Source organism: Sparus aurata, chromosome 22 (genome assembly GCF_900880675.1).
Source record: "Sparus aurata chromosome 22, fSpaAur1.1, whole genome shotgun sequence".
Taxonomy (NCBI): Eukaryota; Metazoa; Chordata; class Actinopteri; order Spariformes; family Sparidae; genus Sparus; species Sparus aurata.
The window spans coordinates 7,797,162-7,821,931 of record NC_044208.1 but is presented as its reverse complement, the minus strand read 5'-3'; the positions used below and the strand labels follow the sequence as shown (position 1 = coordinate 7,821,931).

General features: G+C 39.0%; 1 protein-coding gene and 1 long non-coding RNA gene across 3 annotated transcripts; one reads left to right on the top strand and one right to left on the bottom strand.

Annotated features, from left to right (window-relative positions):
* Positions 1-7,701: 7,701 nt before the first annotated feature.
* nkx2.2b (NK2 homeobox 2b) lies at positions 7,702-10,135 on the top strand. Its single transcript, XM_030404723.1, has 2 exons — positions 7,702-8,185; positions 8,921-10,135. Exons 1-2 carry the CDS (start codon positions 7,939-7,941, stop codon positions 9,466-9,468), a joined length of 795 nt encoding a protein of 264 aa, XP_030260583.1. The 5' UTR covers positions 7,702-7,938; the 3' UTR covers positions 9,469-10,135.
* Positions 10,136-15,449: 5,314 nt separating this feature from the next.
* On the bottom strand, positions 15,450-24,770 carry LOC115574080 (uncharacterized). 2 transcript variants are annotated; one of them, XR_003982416.1, is made up of 2 exons: positions 24,456-24,770; positions 15,450-17,511 (listed from the first exon to the last, which is right to left on the bottom strand). It is a non-coding gene; the product is annotated as an uncharacterized LOC115574080 (long non-coding RNA). The 2 variants fall into 2 exon arrangements; XR_003982415.1 differs by lacking the exon at positions 15,450-17,511 and adding an exon at positions 20,064-22,510.

The window sequence follows — 24,770 nt, the reverse complement described above, 5'->3', positions numbered from 1 at the left end:
GCTTAAAATAATAAACACTTAAAATAGTTAGCTTAGAATAAAAAGTAAACAGTTCAAAAAGTTATCCTAAAACAATAAGCAAACAGAATAGTTTGCTTAAAATAATCAATAAACACTAAAGATAGTTAGACTAACCATATGGATAAATAGTTGAACTGGCTGACAGCAATGGATAAACAGTCTAAATAGTTAACTAAAAGTAATAGCTTCGCAGTTGAAATAGCTAAAAGTAGTCTAAAAGATAAACAGTGGAAATAGCTAGCTAAATGCGATCAATAAACAAGTGAAATAGTTAGCTAAGAGTAGCCTATTGGATAAAAAACGGAAATAGTTCAATTGAAATAATCAATGAATAGTGGGCTAAAACTTGCCTGATAAATAAACAATTTAAATCATAAGCCAACATTAATGGGTGAACAGGCTACAGAGTTGTCTAAAAATGAAATATACTGTAGGCTAAATGGTAAAAATAGTGGGCTAAAGATAGCAAAACAGGCTAAAGGGTTAGCTAAAAGTAAAATATATGATCAGTTGAAATTGCATAGCTAGCTTAAAAGTAATAGATGAAAAATGTGAATGGTTAGCTAAAGGTAGGTTAGGCTATTAGATCATCTACACAGCTGAAATAGTTATCTTATTTAATCAACAGATACTAGTACTATACAATACTAGTGGAATATTTCACTAAAAGTAATGGATAAACAGTTTAAGTTAGCTCAAGATAGCTAATCAATAAATAGTTTAAATAGTTAGCTTTAAGTTATCAATAGCCTGAACAGTTGGAGCAGTGAACTTAAATTAATCTGTAAACAGTTGAATTCGGCTAGTTGGCTCACAAAGATATCAATAAACTGTTCAGTTATCTGAGACAACAAAACAACAATAGATTGGGAGCACTGGTCAAATAGATCATTCCAATTTATTAAACAGTGTGACTTACTTTCATAGTTTTTGCAAACGTTTCCATCAATGACGATGATCTTGTTTTCTCCAATTAATAATTGCGATCTGTGAACACATTGATATCCTTTAAGCTGAAATAGATAATATGCCTTTATTGCACAGGAGCACTGTGGCAGGTAAGAGTATATCAGAGTGTGAAGATGGGGTCGATCTGAAAACTGCTCTGGCACTAAAGTTACTCATGGAAACATAGCTACAGTTCAAGTTACACGTGTAGGTTTTGTCTCTGGTTTTCAGTTAAAGGCAGATGCAAGAGCTGAGGAGGAGCACTTGAACGCCTCATCAAGCTATTAGTCTGAAAATAATTGTAGTTTATATTCAAGTCTTTTCCATCTGACATGTGTCATATTGTGGACATGTTGGATTCTAGTAGGTTGAAGAAGTAGCTTAAAATCATGAGGCGATCTCGGCTTGATTTTAATGCAATGGCGCCTCCTCTAGGACAACTTCCTCCATTACAGGCTTTTTCCCCCTTTCAGTGGAGGGCTGATCAGTGATAACTCAGCTGTCATTTAACAAACTAACATTCAAATGTAATGAAATATTATTTTATTTTTATGATGAGGGGAAACTTTCTTTTACCGGTCTGTAAGTTCCAAATAAGTTCCGAGAGAGCACAGTGGAACTCGGTATTCACGAGGACAATGGGTGTTTAGTTGGTGGTCGCTTCCAGTAAATCAGTTCAGTTGATTGCTAAACAGTGTCAGTTGTCTGCAGAGTCTCATAACAGTTACACATTCATGGAGAACAAAGTTACCAATGACAAATCAGTGATGGTTAAAGAGTGTGGAGACATGAAGGCTGGATGGAAATGACTGCATAATGGCACACCAAAATTAATTTCAGTGTGTGTTAACATTTCCTGTGCAAGCTGTTTTCAGCACTTTTTAGAAAAAAAAAATTATTTTGTTTTTGAAATGCGGACAAAATCAGCCACTGTGGTTAAATCTTTTGGTGGGATTCAATGGAGCAATACTTTCCATTAAACTACATTTGGTTCTCTTTAGTTTCAAGAAATGTTCAGAAAATAACTAGAATAACAGGCCCATAAAAATACATTAAACAGAAAAGAAATTGTTTTTATTATTTTAATGATTGCAATTTTTGGGCAACAGCACACACAACTTCCTGCCAGCCTTTTCAGAGTAAAGGAAGAATGTAAACATCATGACAACTTTTAGTGTGATCAATTATAAAAAAAAGATCTGGTCATACTTTCTGAATATTTTCATATTTTATCCAAACATTTTTCTCATCATCACTTTATGTTGTTGCTTTATTGGTTTTCAAAATAAGAGGGATGTCATGAAAAGGTGAACAACTGATTGCCCACTGATGTATCTGCATGTTGCAGCACTGAAGTGAAGATGTGAGCTGCAGTTCGTCAGTGTGACAGCAGGGGGCAGTGTGAGCTCAGGGTTGAACTGAGGGTCAGCTGGATTGACAGTTTAAAGCTGCAGGCAGGGATCCGTTCAGTTGTGTTATCTGAAGTGTAACTTTAAAGGGTTCAAATGTGTGTTTAACTTTTTCATTTCCTTTTCATATTCTCAGAATTAAAGGTGTTTCTTAATTTTTTCAACCTTTAGTTTTATCTGACAGAACAAGTTTGTCTTTCCACATCACTTTTAAATGTGTGGCATCTACTGAGCATGCTCAGTAGATTCCAGGTCCTGGTCTGGTCCTGGTCTGGTTTTCAACCTGGAGTTTGAAATGTTCTTGTTAGGGCCCGAGCGGGTCTCGACCTGCGAGGTCCCTATCGTTTTTTGAATGATGACTTTTTCCTCCCAAATCATCGCATTTTTCACTGACTGAACATGCCCCAAAACTTACCAAACTTGGAATATATGTCACACCTGCCGAAAAATGTCTATTCTATTGTCATTCCCAATGTCCACTACTAGGTGGCGCTATAATCAAAGCAAGTACATTTGGGCTTAGAACTCACCTTGTTCACTGAATTATGCTTAATCTCGTCATATAGGCCACGCCCATTTACCATTACCGTTTTTTTCAGCAAATTCGCGTAATTTCCCAAACCTACTATTTCAAACTCCTCCCAGGTGATTTCACCGATTGGCACAAAGCTTTGCACACAGCATCTGTGGACCCTCCTGACAAAATGTTATTAAAAGAATTTTGATATTCCAAACAATACTCGAGTTATTACATAACTTCCTGTACATTTTGCAAAAAAAAACCACATTGGTCTGTCTGAATTATATAAAACTTAGGTGAATACCATGAACCACTAAGGCTCTGTGAAAAAATGATAAACTTACTTTTTCGAACTCCTCCCATAGGCCATTTCACCGATTTGCAACAAACTTTGCAAGTAGCATCTGTGGACAAAACTTAACCAAAGCTTTCACCTACGTCACACCAGGTGGGGCGGTCCATTTTGATGCTTTGCCATAAAACCATCAACTCATTATAACTTCCACATACAATTTGCTATCTACTCCAAAATGCTTAAACATGTAGAGGGTCTTGCTCTGAATACATCTATGTTGCACACCCCGACATGCGTGGGCTGCGAGGGCCCGTTCATCGCTGCTTGCAGCTTTAATTATACGTGATACTTAGGCTATATGTGATAGGAATTTGAGATTTTTTTTACAAGCTAATAAGCAACTTAAAGGGAAATGGACACCAGAAAACAAAGGTTTTACATTTTGCTAAAGATTTTTTAAATATTTATTTGATATTTCAACGTGATTAGAATATCTTTATGTTATTCGCATTTATTTGATTTTATACTGGCATTCATAACGATTGCTTGGAGCTACAACCAAACCAGGCTCCTTTGAATACAGTCTATTTAATTTATAGTTAGGTTTGCATAATGTTGATTTTATTTGGTTTCATTTATTTTAGTTTCATAGATATTTTACTGAGTTACTTATTTCAAAGTTAAAATGTATTCAACATGTTTAAATGTTATTACATTGTCATTTATTGAATTTTCATTTTATTTTATTTCACATTTATTTAAATGTAATTTTATGTAGATGTATTTCTTTATATGTGAACCTCAGCTTGCTTTCATTTGTTTTTCTTTTACTTCATTATTGACTTTCTTATTCAGGTGTTTTATTATTTCACTTTTATTTTATTGTATTTTTTCATTTCATGTCATTTTCATTTTACGTCATTTAATATTTATCGTACGTTCTTATTTATATTTTTTTCTTTTAATGAGAAGCTCAAATTTATTTTGTCTTGTACAGTTTAATCAAAAAGTCTGTTTTTAATTGTCATCATATAAATTTTAGGCTAAATAAACTCTGGCTAAAGCCGCTATACTGGAAATGGGAACAGCTTTGGTGTGTGTGTGTGTGTGTGTGTGTGTGTGTGTGTGTGTGTGTGTGTGTGGTTGTGTGTGTGTGTGTGTGTGTGTGTGTGTGTGTGTGTGTGTGTGGTCATGAATATAGAAGACAGTCTATTGAAGGCAGCAGTCTGAGTACCATGACAACTCCGAGCAGCTTCACATATATGCCCAGCAGTGAGTGTGTGTGTGAGAGAGAGAGAGTGTGTGTGTGTGTGTGTGTGTGTGAGTGTGAAAGTGTGTGTGTCAGGCCATTATAAAGTATTCAGGGGGAATAAATGGGATAAATGTGGAGGCTGTGCGGTCTTTGTGGCCATCGACTCATCGTGTGTTTGTTTGCAGAGTTCGACCACCCAGTAGGGACTAACACACACACACACACACACACACCCACACACACACACACACACACACACACCCACACACACACACACACACACACACACACTATGAAAGCTCAATCGTTGTCAAACACATCACACACACAGCAAAGTGGAAACAAAAACTGTGATTCTGCTGTAAAAAATGTTCGAAAAACAAGAAAAATCGTAGAGGAGTTTGGTTCCAAAATGTCCTCTGACACATTTCCAGCACTCGTCAGGTCAATTAGTCTCGTAAATTAACATTCAAGCCTTATTTTGTCTTAAAATATCAGACAACTGTGTGGATGTGGTGACATCATCCCTCTCCTCTACAGAACCGCTTGAGTTGTTTTGGGTCAGAACCACAAATAGACAGAAGAGCAGAGGAAGGTGAACCAGTGCACCAGAATCAAGACGCTGAATACAGAGGGGGTTTGGTATGATTTTAAAAAGCAATGTCTTGATAAAAGACTAAATATATTACTTTAAAAAGTGTTTTTGTTGCTTGTTCAAACTTAAAGCTGACTTCAGCACATCTGACGTTTCGTTTATGACACTTCATCCTGACAGGGACGTGAACTACTGCATCATATTTCACTACAATACGTTGAAGATCTGTGGCGATATTTCACCAAAAACACAAATCTAAACCTCATGTTGGATCATAAAAAGACAGGATTCCTCCTCTGGGAGTCATGAACGTCTGTACAAAGCTTCATCTGAATTCTACTACATTTTGTTGAGCTATTTCAGACTACAGTGATACATTAATGCAACATACAGCATTAACAGATTAGTTAATATATCACTCAGGGCTCGGTTAATAAATGTAAACATGGCTATTATTCCTGCAGTATCACTGTAAAGTATCATCTATATACCTCATCAACATAAGTGAATTCCTGCAACTGATAACCATAACCTCTTAGAATCATTATAGAATATTTACTTTAGTATTGATTCTAATTTGGTATGTTCATTTTTCTTATTTATATTCTTATAATATCTGCCACTATGATTAAAAGTCTGTTTTTCTAATGTGGGTCAGCCTGCAGGTGAGGTGGAATGTTGTATGTCAATGTTTGAAAACCCGGTAAAATCCTTTGATTTGGGGATTGACTGATATGTTTTCGTTCAGGGCCGATACTAACAGCGATCATTAGCAATCAACGACACCAATAAGTGATATTTGGACAATCTTAGTGTCAAAATTTAGAATGACCAGCGATGGAATAACTTTTGAAGCACTTGGCACTGGAATATTTCTGTGTTCTGTCCCCTCCACTGGAATTTTTTTTTCTCTCCAAAATTCCAGAATTTTACTCGTGGTGTGTACCCACTCAGACAGCGATGTGGCTGGGACACTGATTGAAAACCCAGAGAAAAAACGCTGCATCAGAGCCAAAATATGGCAAATTAGAATAAATTATTTTATCGGCAATCTGAGACAAAAAAAATACTGATGCCGATAATCGGAAAATTGACGAATGGCTGCCCCGATAATTCTCCAGGCCGATAATCAGCAAGGAACCAGATCTAACATGTGAATGGGACAGCTTTAAAGTTGGTCTCTTTTAATGGAGGTATAGGCTAACAGCTCCCCCCGGCTGCTGGGCTTTGTGCTGAGCTAGGCCAAACAAATCTGCAGCGAATGCAAAGCAACTTCTTCTCATCGGACTCAGGGAGGAAAATGTGTTCGGATTACTGTCACAACAAAAGCAGATCACAGAGCAAACAGAACAAATCCGAGATGCTGATGTCAGAATATGGACATGAAGGATTACAGTGGCTATTACGAGGATACAGAAGTGGCAGAAGTACTCCGATCCTCCAAGTAAAAGTACAAAAGTAACTATATTAATTACTCCAATCAAGTGAAGCAATCAAGAGGTAATAAAGATCAGTGCTAATTAATTGAACTCTGTGTGTGTGTGTGTGTGTGTGTGTGTGTGTGTGTGTGTGTGTCTGACCCTTCATCTGCTGCTCGAGTTAATCCTCACCACAAACACTGAAACACACTCCAACACTCCTCTTTGGAGTCTTTGGTGTTTCATATTTGAGCATCATCTTAAATTCAGTGTTTTCTCAATGAGGTTTTGTATGCAGAGTTGGTAAAACTCAGAATGAAGTGCAGGACAGTTTAGTTTATTGCTTCATCTTTGATTTCTCTTATGATCATTTATTTGCATGCATTTTTAAATGACTTTAGAAGACACTGTGGCCATTTGCTTATTTAATTATTTTAATGTGACTTCCTAGGCCTATGGTGGGTAAATTTTTTCAGCTAGGTTTCGCTGTTCTTCGACTCAGTTTGCTTAATTTTGACTTATCTTTTATTTCTTATTCTATCATTGAATATATGGAGCTTTCCGCATTTCTTCAGCAGGTGATTAATGCTGTATGGAGAACAATTCAAAAAGATATTAGGACTTTGGAATAAATATTAACAATGATAATAAAAGTTAGGTGTAATTGAAGTAATTGGTTTTAGGCAGGGGCATTAGTATTTTTTCATTTAATTCCTATTTTTTTCTATCTATCTATCTATCTATCTATCTATCTATCTATCTATCTATATTTATTTATTGTGCTTTGATTAAAAAAAGAAAGAATAAATAATAGTTTTGTAACTTAATAATAATGCTATGATTTGACCATATGTAACAATCCTGCATTCATCTCATGTCCCATAAATAATAAGACAACAAACAGAACCAGCGCTGATATTTCTCTCTTTCTTCTCTCTCTAATGTATTTTTTCTCGCTTTTTCGACACGCCGCAGATTCTTTGGCTCTTTTGTAAACAGGAAGCGGATCAGTGACTCTAACAGGCCTAAATGTAAATGAGTCGCTTCTTCTTTCTCTCTAATCCTCCATCATTAAACATTCACCTCCTCCCCGAAGCGCCACCAGCGTCTCTCTTAATGCGCTGCTCCCGGTTTTTTCACACCCTCCACCACTTGACCCCTCGGGACCCGCCTCCTTTTTTTTTTTTTTTTTTTACCGGCTCACACACACACCACACACACACACAGGCCGTTAAAAGGGGACAGAGGACACACACTCTCTTCATGTCTTCCCCCTCATGTATTTTTCATGCTGTTAAATCCTCTCCGGTCGGCCCGAGCAGCTCCGGGCTCCCGATCCCTTTAACGGCATTCATGGACCCGAACCCTCCGCTGTGCGCTCCTCTCTAACGGGCTGCGGCGGCTCAACCGGCGCGGACACAAACCTGGAACTCGTCCCTTCACTCTCCATCCCCTCCGGCTCTTCTTTCACCCCGGTGTGATGTCTTTTGGCACCAGCGCAAAAACGGGCTTCTCCGTGCGGGACATCCTGGATCTCCCGAACCCGAGCGGGAGATTCGGCTCCGGGACCGAGGAGACCGAGGAGGACGACACCGAGGAGGCCTCCGCGGAGGCTTCGGCGGCGGGAAACGCGCAGAAATTGGGATTTAGCGGCCGGAGTTTCTGCGAGCGCGGCGGCGGAAGTTACGGCAGGTGGAGCCGCGGATCCGGCAACCTGCACTTCTCATGTGAGGAGACTTGTTTTTAAAAACTTAAATCTATATTTATATGACACCTTTAAAGCAGGATTAATTAATCTGACTGTTTTTTGCTCGTGCGTAATGACCGAATCATGACTAAATTGTATTGATCGGCTAAAACAATTATAATCAATAATTATGCTGCTTCGATGAACCTGTTTACTAAGTCCATCTTCTGTTTTACTAACACAATTACAAAACACATAATTTTACAGTGATTCAATCCTCATATCTGTCCGGAGAGCCGTGCGTAACTGCAGACTACCTCTTCATCTCCATCGTTCAAGTTTTACACTATATTGTCATTTAATCAATAATCAAATCATTGCCTCGTTATTGAATTAAACTGTTGAAAGCAGCCAGACAATTAGAAATAGTTGATGGTGGTTACTTTTCGTTGTGTCTATGAAGGAAAGCAGCGTGGAGCTGTCCAGTCAGTCAGACTCGTGTTGAACCTTAAAATCGTATTTTTGTGAATGGAGTTCTGTACGGGGCTTTTTTTTTTTTTTTTTAAAGGAGCAGCTCTTGGGGAAATATGATTCCACTGTATCTAAGGAGTCTACATGGGAATGACATAAAACACACTGAGCTGAATTATTTGTCCAGTGGCTTAAAACATGTAAAAACGTTGATGATGTGTGGCAGTGGAATTATTTCTGTCTGTTTCACTTTTCACAGTCTGTTTCTGCGAGTAATCTGATTACCTGTCATGTCTCCCTGCAGTACACCGTCTTTCTATAGAGCCCCGTATCGAGCCCAAATCTCCCGAGCTCTCCACGGACGAGTCCCCGGACGCGGAGCGGGATCTGGCGGGCGGCGCGGTGCAGAAGAGCCGCGGCAGGAAGCGGCGGGTGCTCTTCTCCAAGGCGCAGACCTTCGAGCTGGAGCGCCGCTTCCGGCAGCAGCGCTACCTGTCCGCCCCGGAGAGGGAGCACCTGGCCGGGCTCATCCGCCTCACCCCGAACCAGGTGAAGATCTGGTTCCAGAACCACCGCTACAAGATGAAGCGGGCCCGGGTGGAGCACAGCCTGGAGGCGCTGCAGCTTCTGCCCGCCCGCAGGGTGGCCATCCCGGTCCTGGTGCGGGACGGGAAACCGTGCGACCGGATCACAGCGCAGGACCTGGAGGCGACGCTCAGGTCCGGCCTGAGTCTGCCTCTGTGTGCATACTCTCCGCTGCTGCACCCCGCCTTCGGCCCGGACCACCCCGGCCTGCACCAGCAGCACCCAGGGGTGCAGCAGCTGGCGCACATGTACCACTGGAGCTGGTGAAGCGAAACTCTTACTGAAGGGGTTCAGTCCATCAAATCCATCTTATGAACTCGAGCTCGGCTTTAAAATGACAGATTACACTCTCCTGAAATATAAATGTGTCTATTTGAAAAGTGAGAAAATTCCATCTTTTCTGAATGGGGTTTGGTACAAATATCTCAAAATGTATGTTCCCTTGAATAAAAAAAAGAGCTATTTTCTAGAAAGGATGAGAGTCCTGGAACAAAGCGGAGTCAATTATGTCACATCGGAAAATGTAAAACGAAGTCACCGCGCAAGTTGCGGAAACTCCAGACCCGCTTCCTGTTTAATAATTCGAGCACTTATCTCGCGTAATGGCGAACTTCCCTCACAATATGACCGCTGTCAGCCTAAACCTCAAGTCACCCGTCAAGACGCGCAACACGTCTAAAACTACACTGTAAAATATGTGAATGTAAAAAAAAGACTGAAACTGCTCAGAAAGACGGATCAAACCAAACTCCACACTGTTTTTGGGGGACTTTCGTTGTTGTTTATGTTGTGTTTTTTCCCCCCCCAGCAGAAGTGTCACTTTTATCGCGAGAAGATGTTTCCTGTGTGTTTTATAAATCTATTTATAATGTTGACCGTGATGTTTTGTAATGAGCTGGATATTTATGATGGTGAATAAAAGTTGGAGCAGGTGTGAGTGGTTTGATTTCAGACTGAACGGGATTTAATGAAGGTGTGGTCTAATAACGCGCACAACATGCGTTTTATCACAACTATCATAGATTGTTCTAGAAGGACTTTAATAGTTAGGGAGTACAATATAAACTTAAAAGCAAGTAAATAAGATAAAAGGTAAATCGATTGTTGCTGGTGAATTTGGAGGGCTCAGTAAATGATTTCATATTTAGCCATGTGAGGAAGGAATATTGGGTGAAAGCTACAAGTGTTTTAAAGAAACAGTGACTTAGTGTGATATTTTAGGAATAACTTTAAGATATATAAAATTAAATCATAGCTCCATTTAAAATGTTCCTAGAATGATTTTTAGAAGATTTCTTGAATTGCTCAAAAAGTTAATGGAGTTTGGTGCATTGGCAAATTTTTGATTTTATCTCATTATTGGAATGTGAGGTGTTTTTTTTTTGTTTTTAGGAATTTAACATTAGGGTCATCAGGGTGACTATTTTCTATTTATTATTTGTTTGTCCTCTGAATCATAGAAATGAGAGAAAAGTGAGATCACCAGCAGGATTTAAGGCAGCGGTTCCCAGACTGGGGATCAGGGCACCTCCATCGAATCCCAAGATAAACCTAAGGCGGGCGCATCATGATGAAAAGAATAAAAACAGATAAATGTATTTTGTTGTCATTTGATGGAAAATACTGGATATTTTCACCATTAGGTCTTTAGGTCACCTAAATTAAAGGGGCCATGCTGGAGCTGGTGAAACATGAGAAAACTCTTACTGCAGGGTTCCCTCTACGTCCACCTTATAAAGTCAAGTTTGGCTTTAAAATGATTGTGTTTCTTCTCAGATTAGGCTCCTTGAAAATATAAATGCTACTGATCGAAAAAGTAATACATATGCATATGTTTTGAGACGAATGTTTACATGGGGACCATCTCTATTTAATATTTACCTGCTTTTGTTCGTCTTGTGAATTTTGAAAAATCAGAGAAAACTAAAGATCATCAGCAGAATTTAAGGCAGCGGTTCCAGACCTGCGGCTCGGGGCCCCTCAAAAGGAGGACCCAGATAAATCTGAGGAGGTAGCAACATGATTAGAAGAATAAATGTTGATGATGATGATGATGATAATGATGATGTTTTAGTTTTTCCGGTAGCTCTGTAGGCTGTTGTCATTTTAGTTTAAATACCTGAATATCTTCACATTCGTATGGTGTCTCAAAATGTCCAACGTCTCACGTCCACATAAGGTCTGATCAGAGGCTATAAGTGGTTCAGGATCAAACTAGTTTATCAGTCGCACAACAAGAGCCCTAACTTATTTGTGGAGTTTTGATTAATTATATCTCTGCTTGGGAATGTGACACTTAAGGCTGAAGCATCATACCGTTGTATTTTCTGAGGGACTGCAGGTGAGTGTTCACACCTGATCCTGAGGCTGCGTCTCATGATCTCTCTCAGATGGACATTCATTCATTCAGATGCTGAGCTTATCACTGCTGTATCCTCAGTGAATCTGTGTTTAAAACCTCTCAGACAAAGGAATAGTTCAACACCTTGGGACATTGCTCACTTTCTCACTAAGAGTTAAATGAGAAAAAGTGATGCTACTCTATCTTCACTGGGGGTATGACATTCCAGACATACCATTAGGTATGAAGATATGGACAATTAGCGTAGCTTAGCATGGATACTGGAAACAGGGAGAAACAAAAAGCCTGACTCCGTCCAAGGGAAACAGAATCATCTATCAACTCCTCTAAGAACGGTGGCAGCTGAAACTACTTTTCTTCAGACATGAGCAAACAATACAATCAAACAAAGCCTAACTTTGGATTTAAATGAATAGACAACAAGGAATGTCATCCTGATACCACTCCTACTACTTTCTTGTTTCATGAATGAAGTAGTTGCCTGCACGAATTGAAGCAGCTTCCTGTAAAGTTCCTGAACTTTTGGAAGGTATTTCATCTGGAGCAGGAACTTTTTGCCGCGTAAAGGAACTAAATGAAGTCAAAACGCAGGTTTAGTTTTTTTTATTTTCTTTAAAGGTTCTCGGGTATCTGGAAAAGTTCCTGCAGTGGAGTTACACCTGTGCTTTTGAAGGTGTTGTTAGATGGATTTCATTGCAAGAGCTAGCAGCGGCTAACAGATTCCGCCTGTCCTTTGGCTGCTGTCCTGAAGAGATTTCCCTGTTTGCGGAACAATTAAAGGAAATTCTGGTTCTGATTCTTGAATCCAGCCTTACATTTACTGAAATTGCACTAAAACATGGAACTGTTCCTTTAAAGTTGCTTCCCACAGGATTATTGCACTTCAATATTTGTTACATTATGAAAAATGTAAGAGGATCCTGTGAGTTTAAGCAGCCATTTAATCTCACAACATTTATATGCACACTCATTCGAGAGACGTGTTAGACTGATTGTCTTTCACTTTATCAGGTTTTTTTCTAATGAGATCATGGTCATAGTCACATTTTTCATGGTACCGTTGTATCACTGAACATAGTTTGTCAGATTTATGGCGAACAAAACACCTAAAAGTGTAAAATGTCGTATCTGACAAGAGTTGGCTGAACATCTGCAGCATCAGATGCACAGAGAGTTAATCTAACTCTGAAGATTTTGCGGTTTTATTGTCTTCAGACTGAATGTTTGTGTTTTCTCAGAGGATTAAAACATCTTTACTGCAGCAGACGACTTCATTCAGAACAAGACAACCAGCTATTTACTGAGAGGTGACAAAGGAGAGAAAGACCCCCTGTGTGTGTGTGTGTGTGTGTGTGTGTGTGCGTGTGCATGTGTGTTGGGGGGTCTCTGTGTTCAGAGGTGTCAGAGGTCGGCTCATCTCATAAGGGATGATGACACAGGAGGAGGGGGCGGGGTCAGAGCTTTGAGACAGTTATAATGTGTCACCTGCTGCTTTAAAAGAGCAGGAGAAGAAGAAAAGCAGGAAGATACAAGACAAACGGACCTGAGCTGCGTAGTTTAAAGGACGAGTTTGGTGTTTTCCAGCTTGTTTCGGCTCAACACTCACATGGTACTTTACTGCAGACCTTCTCAATTCTGGTGATATATCTGATATTTTTTCTTATTGGAAGGACCAAACTGACCAAAACAGTGAAAGTCAGCCTGACATATCTTCTTCCTCTGTGCCATAGAGCATATTTTTCTTATTTGGTGACAAAAAGAAAAATACAGACTGAGGGATTTATCTGATAATCTGCACTCATAGCTGCAAACCATAACGACGATGACTTTGAATTTCTAATGAAACTAAATCATGATGTTCCCTGTTAACATTTAGAGGATAAACACTTTTGTACATGATATTTTAAATAATATATAACATTTTTTGTTATATTTATATTGCAGAATGCACTTTGATATAAGTAATTGATGTACTTACGCCATTCATGTCCACACTGGAATTTTATCATTTTATCTACAGTTAAGCAGCAAATTTTTTCAATTTGATCAAAGTTTGAGGCTACTCGGCAAGATTTCCTTAATTCAAAAGAATGTTAAACCGTCTCTGTGTGATTTCTTTTAGTGTGTTTTTAAAAGGAAATCAACTGATGATAAATATGTGAAATTTAAAATTCAAATTATCTCACATGCCCAGAAATTTAAAAAACTCTGTATTTGAAATGTCCTATGTGTATAGTTGATAGAGAAAACTGATTAATTAATCTATTTATAATTCTACTTTTACAGGAAACTAATTAAATGCAACTGATGCAATGTATATAGAGACGTGGTTATTGATTTACAATCCTTTTCCCCGGTTAGGTTTTTGAGGAATAAAACACACGATGCAGCATTTTAAACTAGACATAAAAACAGACAAGCAGCCACTACCAGTTTTAATGCTGGCAGTTTCCGCAGCAAATTTTTTTGTTTCCACCTCTAAAAGAAAAAATTCTGAAACTACAACTACAACACCTAAAAAAAACACTGGTACGTTCCTTTAAGGAGCTTCTCAGTTCCATTAAACATGGAAACAAATGTTTTTCTTTCAATTTTCTTGTAATTTCTCCATGTTTTTCTTTCCTCTTATTTAATTTTACATTATCTTTCCTCTTTAAATCACTTTGATTTCCTGTCAATATAAATGACTGGAACATTAGAATTTGGTTTAATTTCTTGTATGATTTCTATATATTCTCATTAAACAACAACAAAAACATTTTTTTTTATTGACTTCAAGCCATTTTCCCCATCTTTTTGTATGCAATCTGATGTTTCTTTACATTATTTCTATATTTTGTTCTAGCTCTATTTTGTATTTGATTCATTTAAGGTTTGTGGAGTTTATACAGACAGGATCTTTTGTTTTTTTAAATAATGTAACTTTTAAAATGTTAAATGCAGCAGATGGCATGCTTGCTGTTCATCTTGCAGTCAGCAGGTGGCAGCAGAAGCTTAATTAAAACATGCTTTTGACGGGAGACATGTATGAGCACGCACACTCAATCGTACTTGAGAGCACCTTCATTTATCCCCCTAACCCTTCACCATCCCAATGCATCGTGCAACTCCAACCTTTACACTTAACTGAATCTCAACCTTATTCTAATCCCATACATCAAAACAAGTTTTCTTCCCAGTTAAACTAAACAGTGTATATTCAAGCTTTAAGAACACCATCCAGCTGATCCCAGGACTCTGATATGTGCATGTTCAGCTTCCTCAGGTGTTTACATCAACCAGTTCCTGACCTGGACTCACCCCACCACACCACCGCCATGACAAACAAAGCGAGAGACCGGTTCTTCTTCCACTGCAGGCTGAGGAGGTGCAACATGGACTTAAGGATACTCTGCAACGTCATGCAGCTGCACCATTGATTATGCTAACAGGACATTACGTCCAAGTATGACTGATGCGCTGCAGCCTCACTGATATGGCAGTTCTTGATGGTCTCAGTGAATCAACTATTTTACGGTGCATGATACAGAAGACGGGTCATGGTGGATCACTTCCGGACCTCCCTCCATCAGAAACACACCAACTCAGTGCACATAGTCTGGGATAAGGAAAACAATTCAGTAATAATGGAAGTATTTTCGAGAAGACGGCTCGTTACAGTCAAAGAGACGGCTGCCAAGCCAGAGACCACTGTTCCAGACAGCGCTTCAACATATGTAGGCATTTTTTTAAAATGCAGTGTTTTCCTGACCAGGTGGGTTTGGTGCCGAAACCTAACCACAGCATGAGCACAGTGTTGTCACAGCAAAAAACTGAAAATTGACATAGAGAAAGTTATCCAGAAACATCCAGAAGACACAGAAATAAGAGAGAGAAGTATATTTAATAAGTGTTTTTTACAATGTTTATTCATTTGTTTATGTCATTCAGGAAAATGGCCAGCACACGAATGTGAAAACAAACTCTGCATAGCGAAACTCAAAATGCATTTCTGACTGAAGGGGGGTTGAAATTACTACAGAGGAGGAAGAGTGGAAGAAAATCACAAAAAACAAGGTCACGTTAAAAAAGAAAAATACATAAAGCAAAAAAGTCAGTTTGTTCAGTCGATGTTGAGATTTCCTTAGATAAAAAATTGAAAAAAGAAGAAAAACATTATCCTCACGATGGCGCTCTTGAGCTCCAGTGTCTTTGCATGGTTTACACAGACAGCAGAGACACACACACACGCAGCTGAAGACACGTGAGCGTTTTCCATGTTTCTCATGTTTCTTAATGCGTCCTCAGCTGCCAAGTGGTGCTGAGTCGGCGCCTTGACCTCCCCCCGACCTGCACACAGACACACTGAATAATTTCTGAAGAACACTTTAGACCCGTGACCTCTGACCTTTCCCTACACACAGGTGTGGTCGGAGGCTTTTATTGTCCTCCCGGTGTGAACTGCTGTGTGAGCGCAATGCGACCTTGATTTAAAAAAATATATATATAATAAAACTGCCTCTCACATGAAGAAGAACGTCACAGGAAGCAAGGAGATGAAATGAAATGCTCAACTTCAATATTATTAACAATCTCCTGTGATATTCAAGGGCCCGAAATGCATTCTGTGCACAGAAACGCAGCACAGTTTAACAGCGGCACAAACCCAATCTGTTCAAATGGGTTAGTCGAAATGAAACGTCTCTCAAGCAGTTTTAACAAGAGCTGAATGTCATAACCTTCATGATTTATTGCATGGCTGTTGGATCAGACTGCATCAGCTTTCGCAAGGTGTGCCTAATTAAATGGACGCTGATTTGTTTTTCAAAGCTGCAACATGTAAGAAATGGTGAGAATTCAAAGGTCAACCCAAACAAATAGAAGGCAGCATATCACCAGATCTTTGCCTGCAGCTAATACCTGCCGTTAGCAAGTTAGCTCAGTTAGCCGTGTAGTTAGTGGCCCTATTAGCTGACTTACCAGACTGTGCTTTGACCGGCCTCCCACTGAACACATCTGGACACAGCCTCTGAACGCGACAGAGGTAAGTCTGAAGACGGGGGACAAAATATGGAGGTGATTTACAGTGGCTCCGAACAGGACTTGTCTCTGGACTATGGGGGCTATTGCCTCAAGAGGTACAAAGTGGTATTAGGAGACAGGGTGGGCCGGGCCTAGCTTATAAGCATGCTAACTTCAGTAGCTATATCTGCCACACAGTACATAGACGTTAGAGACATAATGTTCTTCACCGCTCTTTTGATAATGTTCATTTTTTTCCATGTTAAAAAACGTTCAAATAAAATAACAGGTTGCTCCTTTATTAAAGCAACTTCAAAACTTGAGTGCCCCCTAGTGGTTGAATCAGAGAACACACCGTTTTAAATAAATGTTACAATTTTAATAAGAAATGTACTTACAGAATCAGGTTTTAAAAAGCTGAACATTGAATACACATATATATGTAAACATGAGATCTATATGGTGCTCAGCTTTTAGTGCATTCTGTGAAAACAAATCTACGGTGGCCCTGAGGGCTCAACATTTACTCGTCACATTGTTTAAAAAAAAAAAAAATTGACAGTAAGACAGAATATCTCCAAACTTTTATCCTTTGCACATTTCCCCATTGTGTTACAAAGCTGCGAGTGGCTTCTTGGGTAGAGAAAGAAAGAAAGAAAGAAAGAAAGAAAGAAAGAAAGAAAGAATTTTTTCCACTAAAGAGTTGTGTCTCATCGCCTCAGTGAGTTTCCTCCTCCTCCTCCTCCTCTCAGTTTGAGGTTGTAGTTTGATGGATTTTTCTACATCCAGGAGCCAGGTGGTCTGGACGCCTCCCCCCTCCTCCCCCCTCTCCCTCCAGGTTGGAGTGGGCTGCCTGTTCAAGAGGCGTTCAGGGGCCCAGCTGCTTGGCCTAATGCTCCTCCAGAGAGCCGAGGATTAAACTGAGGGGAGACGGAGAGGAGCAGAGTCTGCAGAGGAGGAAGAAAAGGAGTCCATGATGAGCCAGTAAACATGGAGGAAGGGTGGATGTGAAAGTGGAGGAGGAGGGACACTACAGCCTCCACCCTTCACCTCCACCCTTCCTCGATCAGAGACATGAGTCGAGGCCACAGGGGGTTTGATCTGAATACCATGTCTACAGAAAGAGAAGGAAACATTACATTTAACAATACTTGCTTACAAGTGAAAATCCAGAGTGTAAAATGCTATTCAAGTAAAAGTAGAAATACCCATTCTTAAAAATACTCTATTAAAAGTAAACATCCAGAATTTGACAGCAGCCTTAAGGTCACAAAGGAGGACAGCGAACCCAAACAGTCCAAAAACATTGGACCAGGATTGCTCCTACACTATTTGTGATGTCACAAATTATGCTTGCAGGCCCCGGCCTCTTAAAGATTTCGGTGAACACAGAGGAAATAAACACTTTGAGCAATTCAAGTGAAAACAGCCTTTTAGTGTCCAACTCTGCACACACATCACATGTCTACACAGCGACGCTCCAACACTAAACTGTAGGAACAGATAACGTGAAGCTTTGTTAAAGTCTTGCATGTCTACCAAACAGCGACATCTCAGGCTAACTGCTAGCTTTGGGTAAACTCAAAGTGTTGTCATGAGATTGTAGTAACATTGTGAAAAGAGACATTAAAAGGTGATTTCTTTTTTTTTTTTTCTTTTTTTTTTTTTTCAGTTTTGGGGAAGAAATTTTAATCAGAAGGTAAAGATATTTTTTTCTTCATGTCTAGAAGAACTAAATAAATAAACTCTTTGTCCTCATGACTGAATAAAATGAATAAACACACTGACCTTAAAGGACAACACCATTTCATACCGTTTTACTTTGTTTTCTATGTGGCGGACCCTGCCACCTTTCCAACTTCAAACAGTCAGTGCTTTTACATGCACAGCTTAGTCAGATTACAGCCATAGTTCGACTATGCTGCTCAATCGGGCAACTGCAATTATCCGAGTATACATGCCGGTGAGAAAATCGAATTACTGCCGAAAGCATGTCATACCCCGGTACGCTAGGTGGCGCTGTACCCATTTCAACTAGTGTTAACGGGGCCACTTCCGGCTGACCTCTTTACGTCACCAGCTGCCTCGGCATTCAAGAAAGATGGCGTACGAAGAGCGAGATGAAGCTACATCTTTGTACACTTCCTATATGGTGTACATGATAATTACACAAACTAGATGCACAATGGCGCTCTTTCTTGCGGTGATTTCGGAGGAAAGACGCCGCCGCTGCCGTCGCCGTCCATCTACTTCCGGCTCACGGCCCCGGGGAAAAATCTCGCGCCTGCGCAGAACGTGGTGTGATTCGACTATGAGAAATCCGAATCCGGTCCGATTTTAGTCAGACTAAGGTGTATACATGCATCTTAAAAATCCGATCATAGTCAGACTAACGCAGTAATTCGATTTTCTTGAGTGTCAGGTAAACGCACTGAGTGTTCTGGGAACCTCATTTTCCTCTGAGGACAGCTTGCTTATTCACTTATGGAAAAGAAAATGTTTATCACCACCTCAATAATATTGTAACTATTACAATTCTGAGTTTGAATTTCTTCTCTAAAAGTACTTAGTGCCCCTTTAAGTTGTATGGGAGCTAACGTGTGAAGCTGGGGTTCTCCACCTTCTCCTCCGCCTATAGCTCAAACTCTAGCTTGAAAACCTGTTGCTGTGCTTTAACATGAACAAAACAGATTTTCATGTAGAAGGTTATGGGAAGTATCCGAGCTTAGAACAACTTCAGATTTACAATATTATCACATTAACTCGTTTAAACACTGTGAAGGATTTGATGAAGGCTCTTTGTCGTCATTAAAGCGCCTGATTCAGGAATGCGTCCGAGGTCGAGGACGCCGCTGCCTCAGACTTGAAAGGCGCTTTTCTTCTCTGATTTACATGAAGATTTTTCTTTATTGATTACAAATGAGGAAGAAGAGAGTTCGCTCACCTTCAGAGACGGACGACACCCGTCTTTACAGAGAGGAGCTCAGCGGCTTCAGACGGATGTAAACCAGGAGACGGAGCTGCTTTTTGACGGGGAAGAAAGACGTAAATGTTTCTCTAAAAGGAAGGATCTTTTCTTTTTCTTCTTTGAGCTCAATTACTGCTCTGGTTTCTTAATGTTTAATACTTTCTATCAGTCTCCAGACAAGAGAGGAGCCCGATCTGGCTCTAAAGAGATTGATGGAGGTCAAGGTTCTGTTTGGTCTGCAGGGATATGGGGCTTTATGGACGAGGAAAATAAGGTTTGAATGGAGAAATATTTAGACTTTTTGGAATAACATGTAAGAAACAATTGTGTCAGAGGAAAACATGACAAGAAAAAATAGTGATCTGAAAATATGAAGACATGACAGAGGGTGCAAGGCTGTAACCAGGAGGAGAAGCTCTCCAGTTTCTTTTAATTATGTGGATTACATATTTTCCTACATGTAGTAATAGTTTTTATGAATGCTTTAAAAGAAGTCTCCACAACACAATGAAAAAAAACTAAAAAAAAGGCTAAAAATCTATTCATTTATTGTTTTGTCAAAAATGTAAATATTAAAATGCTTTTTTAAACTGAACAGTGCGCCTCCAAAAAGTTGATAAAACTCTCAAATTCACACAGAACATAAAAAACATCACAGACTCTGACTTAATGGTGGAACGTGACCAAGTATATTTACTCAAGTGCAGATTTGAGCTACCTGTACGGAAAATCATGTTTTTTTTTACTATTAGAAATTACTTTGAGATTTGATACATGTGGACTGCAAAAAGTCAGAATGAGACAAAGTGTTCATGTCACATCTGAGCCTGAATCATTTCTCAATTAATCGATACGTCGATTCAGAAATTGTTTTTTTATATATACCCAATTCATCGTTTACGTCATTTTTCATATGATCGTGACTGAAACATTTCACGTGAGGATCTTTTGTCCTAAACTTCAGACAACTGAACCATTTTGAGGTAGAATAACACATCTGAAGACGTCACTTCAAGCTCTGACTAATTTAAACTTTTGGCCTTTGCATATAATACATCACTAGATATTCTTTACACTGCAACTTACGCTCATCTCGGAAACTTCTATGCATTAAGCAATTTTACTTTAAATACATGAGTACATTTTCCTGATTATACCTTGATATGTTTACTTCAGTAACATCTCCAATGCAGGACTTTTATGTGGATATTTTTTACAGTGCGAGATCAGTTCTTTTACTTCTGATAATGTTAAAAGAGTAGTAGTATAGAGTATAAAGTTCTCAAAAAGTCATTTTGTTAATTAAACGTCCTGATTTTTTAGTCTCATTCCCGATTGTCAAAAAAAATGATGCTTTGGGATTGTCTGCTACGTTTTGAAGAGTTGGGAATGAGACTCAAAATCAATTTTTCTTACAAACTGGTCCTTTAAAGTCGCCATTGACCAGACAGTTCTGGTGAAAGATTGTAGACATCCCAGGTCATTAAATACAGACTTTCAAGTCCACAGGAACAATATAGGAACATATACATGAGAGTATCCCAAATCATAAATAGCTCATCATTTAGTTTTCATGAGGGTAAAAGCTTTGTTGAGTAAGTGAACACACCTTCAAGTTCAATGAAATCACCATAAGCACATTTAATGTAGTCTACAAACATCTTCATTTTGAATTCAAACAGACTTTAAAGTTGATATGTTGGCAAAGCTACACCTCACGGCAAACACACACAGTCAGTCCTTATAACTTAAGTAAAGAGGACCAAAACAAAAATTAGAGCTGTCTGGTTAGTTCTCACATCAAAATTAAAAATAATATCAGTGATATCTGTATAATTAATTACAAGATAAGTATTGCAGCATTATGTATTAAAGTGACATTGTAAGAGTTTAAAGCTCCCATCATTGTCAATAAATCACTGCAAGACACTCTGGGAAATAATGACACTGTACGTGCTGGTATCCTGTTTTACTTTGTTTATACGTGGCGGACCCTGCCACCTTTCTAGCTTCAAAAAGGGGCCTTATTTTCATCTGAGACAAAGCTGGTTTATTCCTTTAAAAAGGAAAAGAAAATATTTTTCCGAGTTTGTATTATTACCTCATTAATATTGTAAATATTAAAATTAAGTGTTTGAATTTCTTCTCCAAATCGACACAGTGGCCCTTCAAGTTGCTGTAAAGTCATTAAACAGTGGCAGAGATTCATTGTAAATCTGTATAAAACATAAACTTCATGCTGCCAATAATGGTGAGCAGGACTGTACGATAAAATCTCACCGTAATATTATAGGTACTACATGTACTCCAAGTACATGATGTGGAATATCTTCTGAAAAAAATTAACCAAGTGAAACGGTTAAGAGCAAATGATAACCGACAATTTAAAACAATGAACAATGGGAGAACAAAATAGAAAAACTTAAAGCTTGCTGTGTTCACTGGTATTGGCACCCTTTGCTGTAAATCAGCATGGAAACACATTGTGACTCACCTGTGGTAAATCCCATATGAAAATCACCTGTGATACATTGTCGTCACCCATGTGACATGAATAAGCCAATGAATGACGACTTCTGTGTTTGAAAAAGCCATCTGCTATCCCCTGTTCTTTTGTCATAATGATGAAGACAAAGGAGGACATCAGAAGAGCGATAATTAGCAAACACAAGACCTCCAAAAGGTGCAAGGCCATCTCCAAAGACCTTGGTATCCCTGTTCCAACAGTGCGTAATGTTATTAAGAAGTTTGCAAAGCATGGAACTGTCAACAACCTCCCTGGACGTCAGGGGAAGAGAAAAATTGATGAGAGAAGCCTTCGAAGGTTGGTGCGAATGGTGGAAAAAACACCACATCAAACATCCAAAGACCTGAAGGCCAACCTGGAACAGTCTGGGGTCACGGTTTCAGCGAGTACCATACGCCGCACACTCAACCAAACAGGGCTTCATGGGCAAAGGCCAAGGAAGACACCATTGCTGAGGAAAAGACATAAAAAGGAACGACCAGCTGAGAAGTGCAAGAAGCTTTCAGATGGCTACAAGAAACGTTTGGAGGCTGTCATCACTGCCAAAGGGTGTGCAACCAAATGTTAAAGAGGGGTGCCGTTATTGCTGTTTTTTCTGTTTCTTCTTTGAAGTTACAATATGCAAGTTGAAAAAAATATTCTTCTTTGTTAAATTACTTTGGACCTCCAATTAAAAGATCCTGATGATATACATTGGCACATTTTCATTTATTTCTGAAGATGGAGGTTATGCAAAACATTAAGGGGTGCCAATAGTGGTGAGCAGGACTGTATGCACACAGTTAAAAACATTCTCACCTTCTTCAATTTATATAAAACCACAGTGAAACTAAAGAGAAGTGGAGCCAACGCGTAGTCCCCATGTAACACAATTAAAACTTACCTGAACTCAAGTGCACTTCAGCATTTTAATTCACATGATTAACACAGTGCTGTGACAATACACAAGAGTTCTGGTCCGGCCCTGAACTGAAAATATACTCAAAGTGTTAATAATAATACACATTTACACACTGTAGCACCTGTAAAAACAGAGTTTACAAAGTGCTTTGACAGGAAACAGGAAGACATTATAACAGAACAAACACTCCACAGTGTAAAACAAGAAGTAAAAACACAAAAAGAAGATATGAGTCATCACAAGTCAAAGGAGTAAAAGTGATGTAAACAGGCAAAATCACTGAAAAACAGAGAGAGGGCAGAAAAAAAAAAACAATGAGAAAAGAATAAAAAGCAAAAATAGAAACGAATAAAAGAATAAAAACAATAAAGGACAATGAGAAGTTGAGATCACAACAAAGGAGTTAAGAACAGATAAAAAGATAAGGAGTATTTCAGCAAAATGTCACAACAGGTCCGACCGCGGTGCTGCTGGGTCTGATACTGAAAGGCACAGCTGGGACATATCTGTTACAGATATTACTAACAGCAGCAATTAAATGAATTTCAGTTAAAAACCTGACATGCCAACATACAGCATTTGGATTGAGAAAATACCTGATGGATCAAATAACGTCTCCAAATGATATATTTCTCTATCCAAGTCCTACCCAGGCTGTAAAGTGAGGGGATTTGATCTTACACTCCTTCAAAATAAAACATTTATCTCAGTCTGCCCTCTTCGTCCTTCCTCCCTGTGTATAAACACATCATGTTCACACCCCTTTTTATTATTTATTTGCTTCACTTATTTATTTATCATTTATCATATTTTCACATGTCCACCTGTGTTGTATTCTAACCACTTAAAATAATACTCACTGAAATAGTTTTATTCTTAATGTCTTTATGTTCTTATTTTTTCCTTTTATTTTCATTTTCATTATAATTTTTGCTGAAATATGAAAAAAAAAGTACCCAAATTGCAATAAAAGTCAGCAAAAGTCATACCTGAGTAAAGTATAAAGTATTACTGTGGTAAAGGTGAAAGACGCCCATATGGATAATAATGGAGTAGAAGTCTTAAAGTATCGGATATTAAGTGTATTTAAGCCCCAAAAATACAAGTCAACGTGAGTAATATATATCATATAGCCTACTGTATATCATATTGGCTGATTATCTACCTGGATGATTATCGAATCATATAGTTAACATTTTTCTGATTATCAGAGTGTGTTTTCTTTAGTTTTAAAATCTGATTGTCAATAAAATAAAAGGATTGATGTAATTTGAAAAGTAACTAATACCTCATGAAATGATTTGGAGTACAAGTACGATAGTTGCCTCTAAAATGTGCTGGAGTGGAGTTTAAAGTAGCAGAAGCAGAAAAAAAAACTCTACCTCAAAAATTTGACTAAAAGTAAACATTCCATCACTGCCTACATTAAAGTGTTAACATAAATAAAAATACTAAAAAAATCACCCTTCACTGTAATCATATGTAAAAGACTTACCTTAAAGCAGCACAGAGTGCCTGTGGGGACATTAAGACAGCAGACAGCAGCACTGAGGCCTCAGCAGGACCTCTGTTGGACCGACACGCCTGAGAGCCTGTGGCAGAAAGACAAGGCCTGTCATCTGTGATCATTCACCACAATATCGCGATAAACCTCCTGTAGGATGAATCCAGCTGTAAACATCTGTGATTAGCTCCACATCAAGTCCTTTGAATAAATCTGTCCGGTCCCTCTGGCGTCACCTCTGTGTCGCTCCGGACCGGGCGGCAGCGGCAGCGGCAGCAGCAGCAGCACCTCTCAGGCCCGGCTCGG

Bases quoted from the DNA above. Each gene is read 5' to 3' on its own strand.
- nkx2.2b (XM_030404723.1), top strand. From the start codon at position 7,939: ATGTCTTTTGGCACCAGCGCAAAAACGGGCTTCTCCGTGCGGGACATC. The intron at 8,186-8,920 runs GTGAGGAGACTT...GTCTCCCTGCAG, and splicing joins CGGCAACCTGCACTTCTCAT to TACACCGTCTTTCTATAGAG.